This window comes from Dipodomys ordii, unplaced genomic scaffold, assembly GCF_000151885.1.
Source record: "Dipodomys ordii isolate 6190 unplaced genomic scaffold, Dord_2.0 Scaffold43, whole genome shotgun sequence".
In the NCBI taxonomy this organism is placed as follows: domain Eukaryota; kingdom Metazoa; phylum Chordata; class Mammalia; order Rodentia; family Heteromyidae; genus Dipodomys; species Dipodomys ordii.
Window position 1 is genome coordinate 5,710,284 of NW_012267259.1, and position 20,927 is coordinate 5,731,210.

The 20,927-nt window shown below is 39.1% G+C and overlaps 1 protein-coding gene across 1 annotated transcript in view; it reads right to left on the reverse strand.

Moving 5' to 3' along the window:
• Ccdc68 (coiled-coil domain containing 68) overlaps positions 1 to 20,927 on the reverse strand; it is a 40,835-nt gene continuing 19,908 nt past the window's right edge. Inside the window, exons 6-11 of the mRNA XM_013018892.1 lie at positions 20,184 to 20,318; positions 14,263 to 14,345; positions 9,785 to 9,890; positions 8,356 to 8,439; positions 3,503 to 3,579; positions 1 to 439 (exon numbers count right to left, since the gene is read on the reverse strand). Coding sequence (XP_012874346.1) covers positions 382 to 439; positions 3,503 to 3,579; positions 8,356 to 8,439; positions 9,785 to 9,890; positions 14,263 to 14,345; positions 20,184 to 20,318 — 543 coding nt within the window. The 3' untranslated portion in view covers positions 1 to 381. The remainder of the gene's footprint in view (positions 440 to 3,502; positions 3,580 to 8,355; positions 8,440 to 9,784; positions 9,891 to 14,262; positions 14,346 to 20,183; positions 20,319 to 20,927) is intronic.

Sequence of the window (20,927 nt, forward strand, 5' to 3'; positions counted from 1 at the left end):
TGTCCATATATATATATATATATATATAGCATTGTTCCCAGTATACATAAAACTATTACTATCAAAAGGGTGAAGATGAAAACCTTATGTTTCTTGATCATGAAACAAAAAATAAGACGCAGATTTCCTTTTCTTAAGTTAAAAATGGAATCAACTTTCCCTTATGGGAAATCACCTGGTTTCTTAGTGTGTTTAGTAAGTTCTAAAGAAAGAATTCTTTCACTCAAATACACATTTGTTTGAAATTCTGGAATGTTGCCTTCCTGCTGAGTTTTGATGTATAATAAAGTCCATATGAACACTGACATGTTGCCATTTTAACATGAAAGGAATAAATAAGATCCACATAGTCTCTCTCAAGCTGATCTTTATCCAGCCAGTTCATTTCCGTAGCCTAATCAACATCAAATAGGGAGACGTGTCTTCAGTCTTCAATTCACTGCAGGAAACACAAGTATCAAAATTCAGCAGATCAGATTTTAGTGGTTCCATGGCTGTTCCACCACCAAAATCACCTCCATATCCACCATATTGCCATCCCTCAACCAACTGCTTTGATCTAAGAGATGGGAAGTAATCGATAAACCCAGGTCAGTTTTTCCATGAGACATAGAACCATGCTGAAGAAAGCATTTAACCTATGAAAATGTAGCTAAGTTGATAGGACAAGGTATTGGGGCGGGGGCAGAGAAAGAGAGTTTGAGCTTTGGTTTGCTTTCCTACTCAGTGGAAAAACACATCAGAGTAAAATTGAAGATGAGAAAACACTTGTTCCCTCATCATGTTTTAGCTTTATGGGTTTCTTATAGCCTGGACTTTTATTCTGACACAGTTAGAATCTAAACTATACATGTGTCTATCTATGCATACTTCTATGTATATATACGCCATATATTTATGTAAATATAAGAATATAGTTTCTAATCTCAATCACTTCCAGTATTCAATACAAAAGAAAGTATTTGATGTTGGTATGATTTGGGAAGAGGAAGGGAAAAAACAAATTGTTTAAATAGGGATACAGGTGGACCCATTGCAACAATGAGATGTACAAGACGCTATATCGAAAAACAAACTTTACAATTTAGGAAGCGGGGGGGGGGAGTGTAGTTGAAAAGGTGGGAGGGAAGGGATGGTAGGGGAAAAACAAAGGAAGAGGCAATAACGTTTGATAAGAAATGTACTTATTACCTTGCTCATGTAACTGTTTCACAATAAAAAACTTATTTTAAAAAAAGAAAGCATTTTAGCAAGAAAAGAAAAGAAAAAAAACTTGTTCTACAGCACAAAACTATATTTTGGGAATAATTCAATCACTGCTTTTACTGAGGATTGAACCCAGAGCTTTGTATGTGCTGGGCAAATATTCAACTCTCTTTCATAACCCCAGCCATTTTATTTGTATCTTGAGATTCTCTCTTGTCTCTGCCTCCTGAGTAGCTGGGATTTACAGGCATATGACTTTCTTAATCACTACTTTTATACTGCAGCTGATAGAGCTATCATTCATACTTTACTACTCCAAAGTAATGGAGTTAGGATTCGATAGTATACTGATGAGTCTAGACTAACCTAACCAGTTTGCCCCTGAGCCATGCTTTACTTTGCCAATGAGAGATGTATCTTTATGTCTTAACATAAGATCAGACAAAGGAGAGATAGAGTCAGTCCAGTTTTACCGTTGCAAGTAGGAAATATTCTCCATTTGGCCTTTTTTGCAAGTCATAGGGACAAGAAAAAGATCTTTAAAGCACTAGACTATAATTGTTAATTAAGGGCAGCTTAGAAAAACTGGTCAATGAAACCATTCTCTTGAGCACATCTCTCTATCAGCCAGACACACACCATTCAGTTCTGGAGTGGTTACAGTGTGAATGCAGACATGTATTCATCTACACCAGTTCAATTTCCTTCAGGGTCAAAGCCACTGAGTCTAGCCATACTGCCTCACCATGCTTTGGACACAAGTATCTCTTTGGGAGGAAGCAACACCTTTATTTCCAGGACATTCTTTCTTTTAATTTAATTTTATTGTAAAGATGATGTACATAGAGGTTACAGTTACACGAGTAAGTTAACTAGTACATTTCTTGTGGAGCATTGCTACCATCTCCTTTGTTTTTCTCCTACTATCCCTTCCCTTGACCTTCCAATCAAAGTCCCTTAAGTCTTTATCATTTCCCCCACTGAAATGCAAGCATCTCACCATTTCTTTGGAAACTTTTTGGGGATTAATTGGTTTACTGTGTGTGTGATGTGTGTGTGTATATCTATATATACCTGTACCTGGGCTTGAATTCATGGAATAGGCATTATCCCTTAGTTTTTACTCTGAAGGCTGACTCTCTACCACTTGAGCCACAGTGCCACTTCCAGAATTTTGGAGATAAAGAGTCTCATAGATTTTCTTGCTTGGGCTGGCTTTGAACCAAGATCCTCAGATACCAGCCTTTTGAGTAGCTAGGATTACAAGCATGAACCACCAGAGCCAACCTAACTTTCTTTTTCTTGTTTAGAAGTTGTGGTGCTAGTGGCCACAAAGTTGAAAACTTAGCACCTGGAAGCTCAAAGATTTAAAAGGACTTGAAAACGTTATGATTGGTTCCATCTCTAGTCTGTAATTATATATATCATTAGCAAAGTGAAACATTGTTGCAAAGAGTTTTAAAAAGGGAGAGGAATCTGTCTGAATTCCTAGACTGATGTTAATCACAGTGAGTCTGATTTTCCACCTCAGGCACTGTGTTGAAAAGTTTCAGAAAATGAGATTCTGCCCTACAGGGACCAGACAGGGAAATTCAGAAGCTGCTAGAACAGGAAGTTTTTAATCACTTTTTAAATGATACATGTAATTGCAGGCTATGTTTCATTTAAGTGATAATTGTGTAGAATTTATGCAAATGACACTTGCGCCCAGATTCAGATTCAGATTCAGCCAACAACAAAGAGTAAGCACTAGAAAAATTGACTTCCATAGTTTTACCCATCATTTCAGTTGCTTTCTAAGATCATGATCATTGCTTGAAATCATTCATGACTGCATAACTGTTAATGATAGTTGTTCTGCTCAATGCAGAAAAGAAAAATTAATGCAAGGTATTAGTCTCATCTTGGTGATATTTATTTTCAGAGATGATACAGAAATTTCAGTAAATACAAGCAACTTATAATTAAAATTCCCATCAATGATATAAAACCTAGACCACAAGATGTGGGACAATTTAGGAGATGGCATGCAATGATTTGAAATAGTGCTGAAGTCTAGAATCAGCAAAGGGAAAGTGTATCAAAAGTTATCCATTCATTTATTCAGCAAGTACTTATAACATGCCAGGTTTCAGTGATTTCATAATGAGCAAGATTAACACAGTTTTGAACAGGAACTGGTAGATAGACAATAATCAAATGAATACAGACATATTAACAAATTGGAGAAATTTACAAGTGGATTTCACATCAACCTTATTTAACAGAGCTCGAGAAGATGGGGGAAAGACTTTACCTTGTAGAGACAGATTTAGATGCTTTTGTCCTAGGCATTTCAGGCCAAAGTGCCACCTTGGTTTTTAGTTCTTTGTTCTACAATTAACAAAAAAGAAGTGTAGCAATCAGGTAGCTAACACAGATTAGTCCTATCTTTAATATTTCTGCTCAACATACCACCTGCCTCATGCCTTTGTACAAAGTTTGCTGAAACCATTCTGTTAGAAAACAGGAAAAAGCTAGTTAAGAGTCACTAAATAACTCCAAAGAAACAAATACAGCTTGAAAATGTGTAATATACCAAAGGATTAAAATATGAGTATGCTTCCATCAAGGGCTAATGGTTCATGATGGTAATCTTAGCTACTCAGGAGACTGAAATCTGATTACAATCATGATATCAAAGTCAGCCCAGGAAGGAAAGTTCATAGGAATCATCTTCAGGTGACCATCAAAAAGGGAGAATTGAGGATGTAACTCAGACTTGAGTGAAAAAACTAAGGGACAGTGCCCAGGCCCTGAGTTCAAGGTCCAGTATTGGCTCATAGTACCAAAAAAAATGCTGTTCTGACTTAAATTCTGAAATTCAACAGCTGACCTATCTATGTTTGCTTTTACAGAAATATATATATATATTACAGACACCTATATATACAAAACAAATATATAAAAATAAACAAATAAATAAAATAAACAAATATATGAAAATAAACATATTAAAGGATTTCATCAGAGATACCCACTACACTGATTATAAAAGTGTCATTTTTGCACAGTCTCATGATTATAAACCCCTTCATACCATCTCTTCTTTATAGTCCGTGGTATATATTAGCCTCAGTTTTCTCCTTAAGTTTTATATTATCCACCTGGGTACTAAAGGTAAATGACACATGCATGGCTTGCCGATTTAGTTAAGGAAAAAATACTATCTGATCATAATATTTGAATTCTGCAAGGATGCTGTAATTCTAGGAAATGATGGAATGGCCAGTAATAACAGTTGAGAGAATAAGTTCTCAGTTAAAAAAGAATATCTTAGCATAATCACTCACTATGTTAAGTGATTTGATGTAGGGTTTCTTAAACTCTCTGTACCTAGTTTCTTTGTATGTCAAATACACTAGATAAATAAACTCCTGATTTTGACTTCAACTTCCATGCTGTTGTATTTCATTCAGCAGATTAGGACATTTATTTATTTATTTATCTATTTACTAGTTAGGAACTGAACTCAGGGCTTGGGTGCTTTCTTTTAACTCTTTCTCTCAAGGATGGTACTCTACCACTTAAGCCATAACTTCTGGCTTTTTGGTGGTTAATTGGAGATAAGAACCTCAAGGACTTTCTTTCCAGCACTGGCTTTAAACCACAATCCGCAGGCCTCAGTCCCCCTGGTAGCTAGGAGGATGACAAGTATTAACCTCTGGAGCATGGCGGTCTTGGCTGAAAGCTCATTCTAAGCAGAACAGCCACGTGCATGGATTATATTACAAAACCATTCTGGAAAATTACAACTCATTGGCAAGAATACGTCTGCCATGTAGATTCTATTATTGACCCAGTCTCCCAAAAGAATGTAAATTTTGCATATTTAATATTTCATTTGCTATCGTCTAAGAATTAAACTTCAAAAATCATGATAATTATACAATGTTGAATAATCCTCCAAGCTTAGAAAATGGAATAATTTCTAAAAATGCCTTTTCATTGGAGCAGATAGAAAAGAAATCTCAAATGCATGAACTGTAACATACACATTTCCAAAGATATGACAGTAAGAAGAAAGTAAATGATTTAGGTAAAGTAAAACAAGAATGTTCTACTTAATTTTAAGAAATTTAAAAGACTTAAAAATATGTAAAAAGATATGTGAGTTTATTTCAGTCTCTATTTGGAGAGAAAAACAAAACAGAAAACAGCTAAGATAGAATAAAGCACTACAGAGGAGAAAAAAATCCCATGACTTTAAAAACTAAGATTAAAATAGAAATAGTTGACTTAGTAATGGTAGTAATAAATGAAATAAATAAAACTAATTGTGCAAATTTGGTATCAGAGCTATACATTTCTAGATATAGTATAAATATATATGTACACATGTGTTTTGCACATGTACTTACACACACACATATACATCATCCAGATAAGTAGAGGCTGCACTGTGCTTGGGAGAAGTCATATGCTTTAAAGTCAAGCATAGTAGTCTGCCACCTACTACTGAGTGATTTCAAACAAGTTTCTTCATTTCTCTGAATCACACGTTTATCAGTTGCAAAATGTAATAAATAATATTTTTCCTGGAGTCACTTTGAAGATTATAAAAAGGAAGCATGTAGCTTGCCTAAAAAATGAGGCAAATAATTTTTATTATGGATGAGACAGTGATAGGGTCTTCATGGTTTAGAAAGCTGATATGTTTCAGAGCCCAGAACAATAGTAAAAATGATGTATCATAAAAAGATGCCAAATCAAAAATAACCTCCCCAATTAAAGTGAATTACAGATACATAATAATTAAAATATGTTGCTGGAGCCAAAAATAGGTCGATACATCATTGTGATAATCTCCAACTGAGAATTCAGTCTAGAATATGTGTGTGTCTCAAGTTCATCAATTAACCAGTAAATTCTAGGATTCAGGGCTTATTTCTATTTTGTTTCAGCATTATTCTGAACTTAGTGTTTGCATAGTAGTGTGTACTCGATAAGCCCTTGCAGAATTAATTATGCAACTCATGTAGAAATCAAACTAATAAAATCAGGTGCAGATCCCAATAGAAATATGGTTTTACATCAATTACAGGTTCACATCTGTAATCCTAGCTACTCAGGCGTCTAAGATCTGAAGACCAAGGTTTGAAGCCAGTCTGGCAGACAAATCCAAGAGACTCCGGTCACCAGCGATCCAGCAAAAAAGCTAGCAGTGGATCTGTGGCTCAAGCAGTAGAGTGCAGCATTGAGTGAAAAAGCAAAGTATGAAGTCCAAAATTCAATCTCTAGAACCAGCACACACATACACACACACACACACACACACACACACACACACACACAACTACATAACCATTCTTTGTGACTGTTCATGGATGGTTATTTCACTTTTTGTTGTTGTTGGTGGTGGTGGTGGTGGTGGTCATGGGGCTTGACTTCAGAGCCTGGGTGCTGTCCTTGAGCTCTTTCATTCAAAAGCTAGCACTCTACCACTGAGAGCCACAGTTCCACTTCCGGATGGTAATTTTGAAAGTGACTTTCTAATTACTTATCTCTTTGTCTTAACTATGATGGAATGAATAAATAATCATAATCTCTTAAATAATCTATAAGAAATACATGTAACAATGTGAATGTAGTAGATACATCAACTAGCTAGAGTATAAAGTAGGTAGATTGCATAGCTGCATATGTAATAGTAATAAAAACAATTTTTAAAATCAAAGAACACTTGCTAAAAGACTACCAAGCAAGAAAGAAGGTGAAGGAAGCTTTTGCAGAGCATTTCTGAGGAGGAAGTGGTGCCAAGCTGCTGTGAATCACTGAACCTGGAGGTTCCTGACAGAACTGAATCAGCCATCACTTGGCAGGTGAAGGAACGCTCATTTTGAGCCAAGAGGACCAGTCCGTGCATTTTTGTTCATGCAGAGTTATGGGTAATAACTTAATCAATCCAACAGTCCCACCCGCCCTGGAGATGGGGTACCTTAGGAGACATTCAGTGAGGTCTCTGCTCCAGAACAAGAAGAGAACAATGGTTCTCGTGGAGACAGAAATGGGAATGGAGCTAGAAACCTTAACATGTAAAAAAAAAAATCTTCACAACCATTTCTAAGTTATTTTGTGTTTTCTTCTTCTGATTGGGCAGGCGGAGACAAAATGGTGACCCTGACCCAGGGGAACTATCATGATGCTCCTTTCTAGTCTATTCTGAGGAGAGAAAGTTCTGAAAGCTGAGCAGTTTCCACAGAGAATCTCTGCGGTCCCACTGGCAGGTGGACACAAAGCGGGAGATGAAACTACTGAGAGATAAAGCCGGAAACGAGTCCAGCTGCTGGCAGCTGGAGAGGAGCCAGGGGACAGGGACAAGTGGGTAGCATAGCAAGAAGCAGAGCTGGAGGCTGAGGCCCTCGGGGTCCTCTGAGGGGCTCCTCCGAGCAGTGGCCTTCTCATTCCTCCTGTGAGAGGGGGCTGGAGGCCCTCTGAAAGCCAGAAGTGGAGGGGAGCTGAGGAAGTATGTCTTACCATTCCTATCACAGACAACTGGAAAGTATAAGGTTTAACACAAGGCAAAGCACGGTGTTTTGAACAGGCTTCTGGATGTAGGCAAGGCCTGTGGCAAAGCTTAGGAGCATGGATGTGGATGAAGACAGAGAAACATGAAGCATCTTGTGCAGGAGGAGGGAAGCCTGGCAATCTAGAGAGGATGGAAGTTTTTATACAACTGTAGCCCTGACCAAGCAGTCATTAGAGTTTATAGAGAGCCATTGCCTGTGGTACTAATATGTCAAGTGTTCTGGAAAATGTGAACGAATTCTAGCAATTATTTAGTATTTATTTAATAGATAATGTTACCATAAATAACTTGACTATACAAGATGATTAGTAATGTAACAATAATTCCCCAATTATTACAATTTCATAATTATTATAGTTGCCCTCATAGCTATAATTTCTTACACATAGAAGATGCATGCATTTACAAAGACACCTGTGTAGGCCCACACACACTCATGCATATACCTACCTAGTCAGTCAAGAAATCACACAAAACGCACGTGGCATAATGTTATATGTTCACACCTTCACAATCATAAACACACATTCACATACAACCTCACACACACACACACACACACACACAGATTCCTTTCTTACCTGGGCTTCAAGTACACTGACTTTTTCTTGCAGACGTTCAATTCTTTTATCTTGTTCCTTTAAGTTATTCTTTAATCCTTCCATCTAAGAATTAGGAAACACAGTTGGAAAACTCTTGTCAGACCGCAGGCAAAGGTTACTTTTTACTTAGAAATCGTACGGCTTTCCCAGGTCAGAAGATGTTCATCAAATAGAAACATGAAATCCCACAGCCGGCTCAGCAGGCTACAGAAAAATCACAGAACAAATTGGCACCTGAGGTGGAAAACACTCAGCCTGTGCCATTGCACATTTGAATCTCTAGAGAACCTGTTTACACCAGATTCGGCAGGCATACCTGGTATAGAAAGAGGCACTGGCCATCTCCTGTCTGTCCTCCTGTATGTACCTTCTAGGGACATAGGACAAGGCCCAGAATGCAGAGTCTCACTGAAATGAGAGCACTGTCACCCAGCAGCAGGATAATCAAAGGCCACAGGGAACACAGAGGTCTGGTGATGAGGGGCAGAAGGTGTGGGGAGAGAAGGCACCTGTGGATTCAAAAGCCAGCTCTGCCACCGGCAGCTCTCCTCTGACCTGCATTCTATTTCCCTCTCCTCATTGGGGGCGGTGGGAAGCCCCAAGGTCCCGCCTAGTCTTTGAATCCTTCTACTGAACTTTTCTGGACCTTTGTTGAAGCCATAACCAGTTACGTACAAATAGTGTATTTATACCAGGAAAGCATTAGAATTATTTGGGGAGACACCTTTGAAAACAAGTATTAGGTAATGAAATCATTAGGTGTGATTTTAAATCCATATCTTGAGCTGTGCATTATGTTACATGCCTATAAAACCCGATACTTGTGGCTCGTGTGAGGTGTGTAGATATCATGTCTAACAAGTGCGAAGTCTTGAGTTCACAACCTAGTAGCACTACACACACATACACACACACACACACACACACACAGAGGAAGATTTAATGGCTGGTTGCTACCACATTATTTCTTCCTTCTTCCTGCTAGAATGTTCCTAGAGAATAATCAGACTATTTCCCATTCTAAAACAACTTCTACATAAATCTAGTATTTATAATGGCATTAAAAACAGATAACAATTCATTACCCAGACTGGAAAAAAATCAGAATTTCTTGGGCTACAAAATATTCTAAATAACAGTGAACAGTTTATGAGTGGAAAAACATACATTTTTTTAAAATCACTGAAATGGCTAAAAAAATCATTAAATACAACTTCCCAAATATCTTCTCTGGGAGCCTGATGGTGTAATAACTTAGCGAAGGAATAAAAACCAAAAGGATATGTCAGCAGGGAAAGAAGTCTGGGCTTCAGAAATCCAGACAAGCCACACCAGTCACTCACACTTGGTCCTCACACTGCAAACAAACAAATTATCTATCGGAGCGCATCGATTGGTTTAGTCTGACCTCCTGGATGACGCTGCGTAGGTTCTGATGCTGAGAATGAATCACAAACTGCAAATGAGAGATCTGCTCCTGGAGGATGGAAATCTCCATCTGAAGATCCTGGCAACTGAGCATACAAAGGAAAAGAGAGTGGGGGCGGGGTTGCTAACGCATTCTGCAGCTCTTTCTCTTGCCCATGCTGCCAGCCCAGCCTCACACACCCTGTGCTACAGAGCACTGTGTGGTAAGACCCAGGACCCCACTGATATCACCACACATGGGTGAGGAGCAGCCTGTAATCTGCTCTGATAGGAGCTAGAATCGGTAGCAGTTCAAGTCCACAAAGCTCTTTTCTGGCCATTCGTGACTTCCTCCAGCAGGTAGCCCAGTCAAGTTGAATTGAAACAGGGCAAGCACTCATCTAAACCCTCTGACTTATGAGCACCCCATCAAAACTCACAGCTAATTACATGTAGATAGAGGGTCAGAATTTGGAAGCAGAAATGCACAATTTATATAACTCTCATAAACCAACTTCCAGTGATGTCATTTTAGTATATGTTGTAGGTTGTCTGCCACTTTGTTACTTTCCCTTTTATTTTAATTTTTTTAAAGAGTCCTATCCTTGGAAAAATATATTACTTATAAAAAGAGATGGTAGGGTAGGGATGGTAAGGAGAAACAAAGGAGGAGGCAACAATGCTTGATAAGAAATGTACTCATTAACCCGGGCGCCAGTGGCTCACACCTGTAATCCTAGTTACTCAGGAGGCTGAGATCTGAGGATCGTGGTTCAAAGCCATTCCAGGCAGGAAAGTCCGTGAGACTCTTATCTCTAATAAACCACTAGAAAACTGGAAGAGGCGCTGTGGCTCAAGACATAGAGCACTTGCCTTGAGCTGAAGAGCTCAGGGACAGCACCAAAGCCCAGTTCAAGCCCCACGTCCGAAAAAAAAAAAAAAAAAAAGAAATGTACTCATTACTTTGCTCATGTAATTGTAACCCCTCTGTATGGTATTTTCACTATAAAAAACTTATTAATAAAAAAAGAAATGGGGGAAAAGTAAATTTCTGCTAAGTTGTTTTATTTTATTTTTATTTTTTGGCAGTTGTAGGGTTTGAACTCAGGACCTTGTGTTTGCTAAGCAAGCATTCTAACCATTGAATCACTCAGCCAGTCCTTTTCTGGTTGGTCATGTTCAAGTTTATGATTTCACTTTATCCTCTGGAAATGGGATGATGGATATGTACCACTGACAGGTATACAGTATTGCACCCAGCTATTGGCTGAGAAGCAGTATCATGAACTTTTATGGCTTTTAAACTCAACCTCTGTCTTTACCTCCCAAGTAACTAGGATTGCAGGCCTGAGCTATGGCACTAGGCTCAGCGAATATTTTTTTTAGTTGCCTAAATCATGATGAGTCAAGCTTACATGTAGATTATTTCTACTTTTCCAAAGCTCTCTTTGCGTAACTTGAATTGATCTTTGGCCTATTTCTCTTTTGTGCCATTAGTAATGGAAGCATGTTTGTGGGGGACGGATCACCAAGCTCTGGAAAGTACTATGATCTTACAAAGCTACCTGCAACTCCAAGCTTCAGCTTCAGGGATATAATTCCTGACGTGGCTACTACTTGAGATCAGTCTGTTGACCTGAGGATATAAAGTGAATGACATTTTCTTTCTTTTCTTTCCCCTTGCCCTCAACAAAATATGTGCAACTTTCCTGTCATATTTAATGTATAGCAATTACACAAATAACTTTCACGATTGTATTTCACACTGCACCAAATCTGATTGACTTTCCCTATTGTTCTTTCTTTTAAAAATGAATGAATGAAAGAAAAAAAAGCCCTAGCATTTCCAATTAAAAGCAACAGATGGGCTGTAATCCCATCACTAAGCATATATCCAAAATATGCATTAAGAGACAGATAAAACGTGTTCATGGAGGCATTGTGCATGCCAAAACCTAGAGACCAACTAATATCCATCCATGATAGAATGAAAAGTCAGACACACTCACACACATACAACAGAAGTGCAGAAAACTATGGCACCACGAATAAACCCCTCAAACATAAGAAGGAGGAAAAGACAAGCGATACATGCAAATGCAACAGTGTAAACTAAGGGAAAGCAAGCTAGTATGTTAAGGGGCACATAAAGAAAAGTATTACAATAAAGGTCTGATTAACAGGTTCATTATGCTCCTTTATGCTTGGAAAAAACTTGGCAATACAAGATTCAAGATCATCCCAGGAAGTGACCTCAGTTTTATTGAGGTCACCAATATTTGCTTCAATAGAATTCATTAAACCATATGTAATATCTATGTTCTATGTGCTCATCATACTTGACACACTTGACATGTTTTTTTTCAGTTTTGTTTTGGTAAGTTGTAGGGTTTGAACTCTGGACCTGGGCACTGTCTATCAGCTGTTTAGTTCAAGGTTAGCCCTCTATCACTTGAGCCACAGCTCCACTTCAGGTTTTCTGGTGGTTTATTGGAGATAAGAGTCTCACAGGCTTTCTTGCTGGCTGGCTTTAAACCATGATCCTCTGATCTCAGCCTCCTGAGTAGCTAGGATTACAGGAGTGAGCCACCAGTGCCTAAGTCAATATTTTTTAAATGGAAAAACAGATGGGAGATGCAGGCCAGACAATTTATAGAACTTATTTGTGCATAAATTTTGGAGAACTCCTCATTATCTTTGAAGGTAACTATTTTATACTTTTAGTCAATGAACTTGTACTTTCCCTGTTCTGGGGCTTGAACTCAGGTCTTCACACTTATCACCTTTCTTGCTCACGGCTGACTCTCTACCATTTAAGCCATGCTTCCAATCCAGCATTTGCTGATTAACTGAAGATAGAGTTTCAGGATTTCTGCTCAGGCTGGCTTTGAATTGCAATCCTTCAGATCTCAGCTTCCTAAGGATCTAGGATCAAATATGAGTCACTGGTGCCTGGCTTGAACTTATATCTTTGTAACTGAAAAGCAATCACAATTCAAATACAGACAGAACTTTCACTGTCCATATATAATTTAAAAGGTGGGACATGTGAAATGGGGAGAGCAATGGAAGGGGTGATTCTAGTTGAGAAGCACTGGTCACATGAAGATGTTAAAGTGCAACACTTTCTTATACAACCTTTTGCAGTTTAGAAAATGATGATGATGATGATGATGAACAGTGTGCAATGCTGGGTGCTGGTGGCTCACACCTGTGATCCTAGCTACTCAGGAGGCTGAGATCTGAGGATCACAGTTCAAAACCAGCCCAAGTAGGAAAGTCAGTGAAAATCTTATCTCCAATTAGTCCCCTGAAAACTGGAAGTAGCATTTTGTCTCAAAGTAGTAGAACACGAACCTGGAGCAAAAAAACTCAGGGACACAGCAACCAGGCCCTGAGTTCATGCTCCACGACTTGACAAAACAAAAACAAAACAAAGCAAATATAAGAAACAAATACACTAATGGTAGTGGGAACCTTGTCATTAAAACATTTTAACTGGTTCAAGATAAACAACCCATGCTTTTAGAAAGAAAAAAAAAGACAGTATTTCTAGACGCATTCAAAAACTCCAGCTTTGGACTTATCTCAATAATACACTGGAGGAGAAGAGGTGTAGGGAAGATTAGATACCCAAGGTCTTGGAGAAGAAAGGAAACAAATGAGAAATTCAAGAAAAGGAAGGGATAAGGGAAGAGGAAAAGAAGGGAAGAGCACACAAAAGGCATCAGTGCATGGATTGGGTATGTACATCCTTACAAACCTTCTCACATCTAGACAACTAATTCTTATGGCTAAACCCCATATTCCCCAACCTGACTAGGTTAAGCAACTATCAGATGAAGAAATTATGGAAACAAAATCACAGATCATCAACTCAAACCAAAAGAAAGACCACCGGATCAATCATGACAATCATTTTCATATTTTTTTTCTAGAACATGATCCTTCAGGAGGCCCCACCCATCAAGTTCACTCTACATAAATAAAAATTTGAAATGAACTTCATCATGGAGGAGGAACAATAGAGCTAGGAGCAACACAAACGATCTCAGTTTCACTTGTGCGCCAGGCATGAAGGGAAGGTCTATTGAAAAGACTCATTGACAAAAACACAAAAGTGGGGTGGGAAGGGGGGAGGGATGAAGGCATCTCTGGCATCCTTGATACCAGGTTTATACAGTTTATACTTACGAATGGTTCAGAATTAACTTCCCACTGGGTCTCTGGGAACGCCAGTGAACTCTCCTCACCGGACCCCTCCCCCCACACCTAATTCCTCAGTTAGATCATGATGGGACTTTGATTCTCTGAAGTTGTATGCTAATTTGTAGATTTCTGTCTGGTGAGGAACCAGAGGCACGTGACTATTACTCTTAAAAATTCTCCCTCCTCCTCCCCTCGCAGTTGATATCCTTTCACCCAGGATGGAGATGTCATCTGGAGACCTCTCCAGGAGAGAGAGGTTGATTTGCAAACCTGTTAGCATATGTAGCATTGGATTTGAGTTGCAGAAGCTTGCTCTCCAATGATAGTTTTCTTTCTAGTAGCGTTCTCTTTTCCTAGAAGAAAAATAACAGACGATTTCTGCTTACTATTTTTATGTGGATGTCTATGGTGCATACATGTGTTTAGTAAGGCATTCTTGCAAACGTGTTCACCAAAAATAAAAAGATGCTCTTTGCAAACTTAGAAATATAAATTGTGTGACAGAGTTCATATCATACTAGCCATTACAATGTGCCCCGATCAGTCTTGGTCAGATCTTCACCTGTGTGCTTTATAACTAAGTCAACGGTAGGGCCAGAGCTTGTTCACACCTCCCTACCTGAGCAGTTTGTTCCAGCACTTACGCTGAAAAGGAGCAAGTGCCGCTCGAATTCTCCTATCTGCTTCCCCCAGTGCACCCCAAGTGAACATCAGGCTAGCCCCACCTCCTCAGCACAGGCTCTTCCACAGCACCTACCTCTCATACAGTAACTGAGTTATTAGTACCCAGGGACAGCACTGCATGCACCTTGCTTCCTCTACCTGATCTCGTGGCATCTGGCAGAAAGTAGCAGATGCATTTTTAATAAAGGATAAAGGCCACGGTGACTTCCTAATTAGGATCCTGGAGGACCTGTGACACTAACAAAGATTAACATTCAAATGTCATAATTTTAATTATTAAACCAAACTCTTCCTCCCAAAGGAAAAACAGAGGAGCTCATGAAGACCCAAGTATGGATGGCTGTGTTCATTGTGCGTTTGATGGTGGCATACAAAAATTAAGGGATGTGAGCAGGGCGCTCGTGCTTATAATCCTAGCTATTCAGGAGGCTGAGATCTGAGGATTGTGGTTCAAACCCAGCCCAGGCAGGAAAGCCCATGAAACTTTTATCTCCAATTAACCACCAGAGAACTGGAAGTGGAGTTGTGGCTCAAAGTGGTAGAGAGCACTAGCTCTGAGCAAAAAAAAGCTAGGGACAGGGCTCAGGGCCTGAGTTCAAGCTCAAGTGGTAGAACAAAAAAAAAAAAAAAAAAGGCTCAGAGATAGCACTCAGGACCTGAGTTCAAGCTCCATGACTGACAAAAAACGGGATTTGGAGTTTGGGCTACTGGTTTAATGCTAAGTTGGAGGAAGCAGACTCTTAAATAAGCAGGGTTTGGGATTGGCCCTGTGGATGGAACTCACTGGGGAAAAATGTTTTGAAAACATCTACAATGCTGTTCGGAATCATTTCCTGTGGCATATTATGGGTACTATGTGGGCAGTTCCTTATAGCAGAAGCATAAGAAATATTACTTTGTGTGTGCATTAATCTGGTTTAGAAATGCTGGCCAGGAGTTTAACCTCCCTGGACTTTAATGATTGTTAAGAAAATGTCATCAAAAGTTGGAAATAAAAGTCATTTATAGTGTGTGACTTTCGTGCTAAATTGGATCATGTTAATCTTCTAGCCCAACCATAACCCAACCAGTATTTAATCCTTTCAGAGAATTGGCTTCAGTTTTACCCTTTTTTTGTTGTGGTTAAGACTGGGGTTTGAATTCAAGGTTTAAACTCATGCATGCAAACAAGATCTGAACCACCTGAAATACATCTCTTGTTTTGTTTTTTGGCTATTTTTCAGCTAGGGTTTTGCATTGGGGCTGGCTTCTGGTGCAGTCTTCTACTTGTGCTTCCCATATAACTGGAATTGTATCCAGATTGCCTGGCTTATTGGTTGAGGAAATGAGGTGTGGGGGGGTGTCTCTCTAACGTTTTATCTAGTAAGCCCTTGAACCACAGTCCTCAAGATCTCCACCTTTCAAGTAGTTACAGGAGTGAACCACTGCAGTTGGCCTTAGTTTGCCCATTATTATTATTTGAATAGAACCCGGACTCTGATCATTTATAGGCTTCTGGCTGATATAAAAGATGATCCCAAAGATTATGGGTAGGTGATGGTATAGTTACTAATAAGAACTAATCTTTAGAGTGGTAACTACTTTTTACATTGAATTCAGTAATCCCAGTTTATATTCCTTCTTCCTTCCAAAATACCAATAGATAACCAGTTTCCTCACAATACTTTATTTAACCCATCATCACAGTTTTATTGTTTCCTATGTTAGTGAATGGGTTGGACAAAGTGTTTAATGAGTATTTGTATAATCTCATATTTAACTCTATCGATATCTTTAAAATGAAATGTTGGGATATTCAAAGATAGCATGTGAGAGGTCAGACTTCTACTCTGGGTGAGAGTTGGACCATAATAGGTAAAAATTTAAGTAACCAATTGCTTCATGTCCTATTTGATCTGCCATTTTGTAAGCTGTGTTAACTTAGTCAATGTTTAGCGCATATAGCTTTCTTGACTCATTGAAATTGTCCCAGAGCAACCGTAGCTGTGTGCAAATGATTTCTCATGAGGGTCACAGGTACACCTAGGAAGCATATAATGGTTCTTGGATTATCAAAGAAATACATCACAGATAGCATATTTTGAATCTGTCTGGGAAGAGAAATTGTGTTTAATAAATATCCTTTCTAATAAATGTACTGTTGATGAATGAGTTTTTGTAATCAGTTTGCAAAGAGACTAGACAATTAAACAAGAAAATGTTCTTACTCTGGCCCCGGGCTCTTCATAGATCTCTGGGAGCACAGAAGATCACACTCTACAGAGAAGCCATTCTCAAGCAGGGGCTTCTGAGCATACACAGCACCTGGCCATAGGCAGCCCTATGTTCCCTGGCCACATGGCTGAGAGCTCAGAATATCCCTCACTCCTGATCTCAATGGATACCAATTTCACTCATTAACATCCAAATGACTTGGAACCCAGCATATCACTTTGATCCAGCCTCCTAGAGGAGAACAACACAGCAAAAAGCACTGTGAACTAGCAGCTGGGGGATTATGGAATGGTGTCTTGTTCACACCATCCTCATCTGGAAAGTAGTCTGTCTCCAAAGTGTCTTTGAACTCTGAATTTCTAATGGAGCTAAATCAATGACACTAGAAAACAAGTATGATGCCACAGAACTGCACTGTTAGCAAAAGGAACATATGCCATATTTACATGCTCGTATTGGGCGTTTTTGCTAGCTGAGCGCCATGTGTACGGAACTGGTTCTCACTGCATTCTCGATTAAAGCGGGACAGATGGTGGGGGTTTTAAGTAATGTGTTCATTACCAGACCTCAGACCACTAATGGCTACTTACTGGAGCAGGGCCTTGTTCCATTGACTCCTCTGGGGGCCCTCCTCCATCAGAGCACCATTTGTCAACCTTTGTGACAATGTGTGTTTTTCAGTTTCACTTCCGGGTTGAACTTCTGTCTTTCTCCTGTTGATACCCAAAGCTCCAGGTCTCTCCTTCATTCTGCTATGTTCTGTCTACCTAAGAGGCTTCTCAACAGGCTTAAACCGTGCTCTTTATACTTCCATTTATTTGCTTATTTCGTTTGCAAATATTGAATGTCTTTATGCTATTTTTTGAATACTAGTACTTGTGTGTGTGTACATATGTGTGCATGCATGTGTGTGTGTGTGTATGTGTGTGTATGTGTGTTTGTGCTAATCTTGGGGCTTGAACTCAAGGCCTGGACACTGTCCCTGAGTTCTTTTGCTCAAGGCTAGAGCTCTACCACTTCAGCTACAGCTCCACTTCTAGTTTTTGATAGTTAATTGGAGATAAGAGTCTCCTACTTTCCTGCCTTGGGCTGACTTCAAACTACCATCCTCAGATCTCAGTCTCCCCAGTAGCTAGGATTATAGGCATGAGCCATTGGCTTCACTAATATGTTTTTAAACAAATGTGTGTTTCAACACTAATTTTTTTTGTAACACTTCACGTTACTTCTCTACCCCCAACCCATTCACCTCTACTGCCCAGAAATAGCTTAATAGGATTTTCTCCCTAGAAATTATTGATTGAGAACATTCTGGAAAGTTGCTACATGGTCTTGTTGAGCCAGAGCATTCTGTCAGGGATCTCCTGGGATAGCCTGTAGTTATAGGCCAGTATCAAGGCAGGAGCGAAGCCATCACTTCCTAAGATGTCTGTCCAGCAAGCTCTGATCCCTGAACTCAGCATCCCAGGGACCTCTAGGAGAGCTCAAAGCAAGAAATCTGGGAAATTCCTTGGGCCCCATATAATCCATATACATGCATTATAATCTCCACAAAGAGTGACTATGTCTAGTATGTCTAGCCCCCATCTCTGTATGGCACCTAGTAGGTCCTTAAGTGGATTGAACGAGCAGTCAAATAAATATATGCAGAGCTCTGAGAGGAGTTTGTGTCTAGTAGAGATTGTCTAGCGTTACTAGACAATGCCTCAGAAATGATGTCTAGTAGAGGTATGTCTAGGGTTGCTAAGCAATGAAAATTATTTTCCACTCTGTTTTGTTGATATACATAGGTACTAACAGGTGAGCAGTAACTTGACTTGGTGGTGTTAGGATTAAGACAGGTTGATTGTAAATTAAATTCCAAACTGTTTAATCAACTTGTTAGATCAAACAACCCTGTTTTCTTTCTAGGGCTGTCTTCTTCTCCTAAATACCATTTACTTATTATAAGATGAACACTGGCAAGCCCCCAACCAAATAGCTCAGCTTTTCCAAATCAGCATAATTATCAAGTAGCATTCTGGGATAAACCAATACCCCTGGGATATTATAGTTCAGTGATTTTGCTAGACAGAAACAGTCAGTGACCCATGGCAAGACCAAGATATGATTTCTGCTGCTGTTATTAGAGCCTGACTGGTTTGGACTTGTTTAATTTTTTATTTCCTCAAAGAATTTTTATTAAGATTATAAATGGCTCTAAATTCACAGTAGCTATAAAGCTTTAGGCACTAGGCTAGAACTTAATAGAAGAGCACTTGACTAGCATGCAAATAAGATATTGGGATCAATTCCTAGTAAATCCCCAGAAAAAAAGAATCACATACTGAGAAAATATTTTTGCATCTACTCAATGTTTCTTTTGGTAGTAAACTTGCATACTATTGACACACAACACTTCTGAAATGATATTTCTTAAGTGGCATAAACTCAGGCAGACAGACTCAAAAAAAATTAAAGTTGAAAAGAAAAGAGGTAGATTGGAGAATTAATACAACAAATACCAAAATGTATCAGGCAAAATTTACTACAAGCTTATATTTGTACTTGTTCTCTGTTCAGTCCATTTCCTATTCATTTGCCACTAAAAAATAATATCACTTCTTTTGTCTGAATCCTAAATTCTAAGTCAAGCATAGGTGAATTTATATGTTTACCTTCTCTATGTATTCAATATACAGTAACTTAAGGGAAGCCAGCATTAATATTTTATAATTTGTGTTCTACTATTACTCTTTCCTAAATATATATATTTTTCAAGTTCCAATTTCCATTGACTGGCTCTCTTATTTGTGAGCTACCTGATGCTGACTGTAGCCATTGATTTTTCTAAACCCCAAGTAGTCTTGTATGACCCAAGATGGAGAGATTCTCCATTGATTCTACCATATACAAATGTTCAATTAAAGGAATCCACTCTGCTATTGCACTAGGAAGGCAGATTTTGTCATTTTTTTTCCATTATATTTTCATTTATACCCTCACCTAAGACATAGTAGAAATGGAAAGTGACACACACAATACCTCCACAGTACTCACAGAAAAATAATGACCACAATAACTAATCAACTACTAACACAATAATTCACCAGAAACAATAGCACAGGTCACATTAAGTGTTTCAGGAAGAAGCTGGCATGATGGAGGTCCCCTGGGAACGGGAGTCATGCAGGTGCATTCACTTCCATGCCATGTCATTGGATTTCACCTCCCATCTATTCCTGCACTATTCGTTTTCATTCCCAATGGCTTCCTACCAGGAAGAATCTGGGTCATTCTCCAGGGATCCTTACCGTCTCCATCCTCTGCACAAGCGTCTCCAATTCTGTGATTTGCTTGTGTTTTTCTTCAAGTTTTTCAGCAACTTGATTCAGACTTTCAACATGCTGTTTCAATGTCTGTTCTTTCTCAAGCTTGGTAACCTGGGGTCAGAAAAAAAATGTCTTGTTTTCATTAAACCAGATACAAATTATCTCCCAATAGAATTTGCTAACTAGCCAAGAAAGGAAGTATTCATATTTGTCTAGAATGACTCCTTTGTGTTGCTAATATGTCTTTGAATCTTCAGAAGGTTGCAAAGAGGTAACAACTTAATATGTCCTTTATGTCCAGTGCTTCTTCATCAGGATCATCTCCTCCATCATCCTCCCCCATCCCTACCTGCCCCCCCCTCGCCCCCAGGGTCTTCCCACCAACATTCTCCACTTTAGAATTGCTCTTGATTGTAATGTTTGCTTCAAACTAAGCATGATGAGCTCAACACTAATTCAACAGAGAATTAATAATACATAAATACTAAGAATGTGTGCCTTTGTTACAATAAACATACTTTCTTTTTTCTTTTTCTTTTTGTCCATTGTGGGGCCTGAGCTCTGGGCCTGGGCACTGTTTCTCAGCTTTTCAGCTCAAGACTAGCACTCTACCACTTGAACCACAGCGCCACTTCTGGCTTTTTCTGCTTATGTGGTGCTGAGGAATCGAACCCAGGGCCTCATGCATGCAAGGCAAGCACTCTACCACTGAGCCACCTTCCCAGC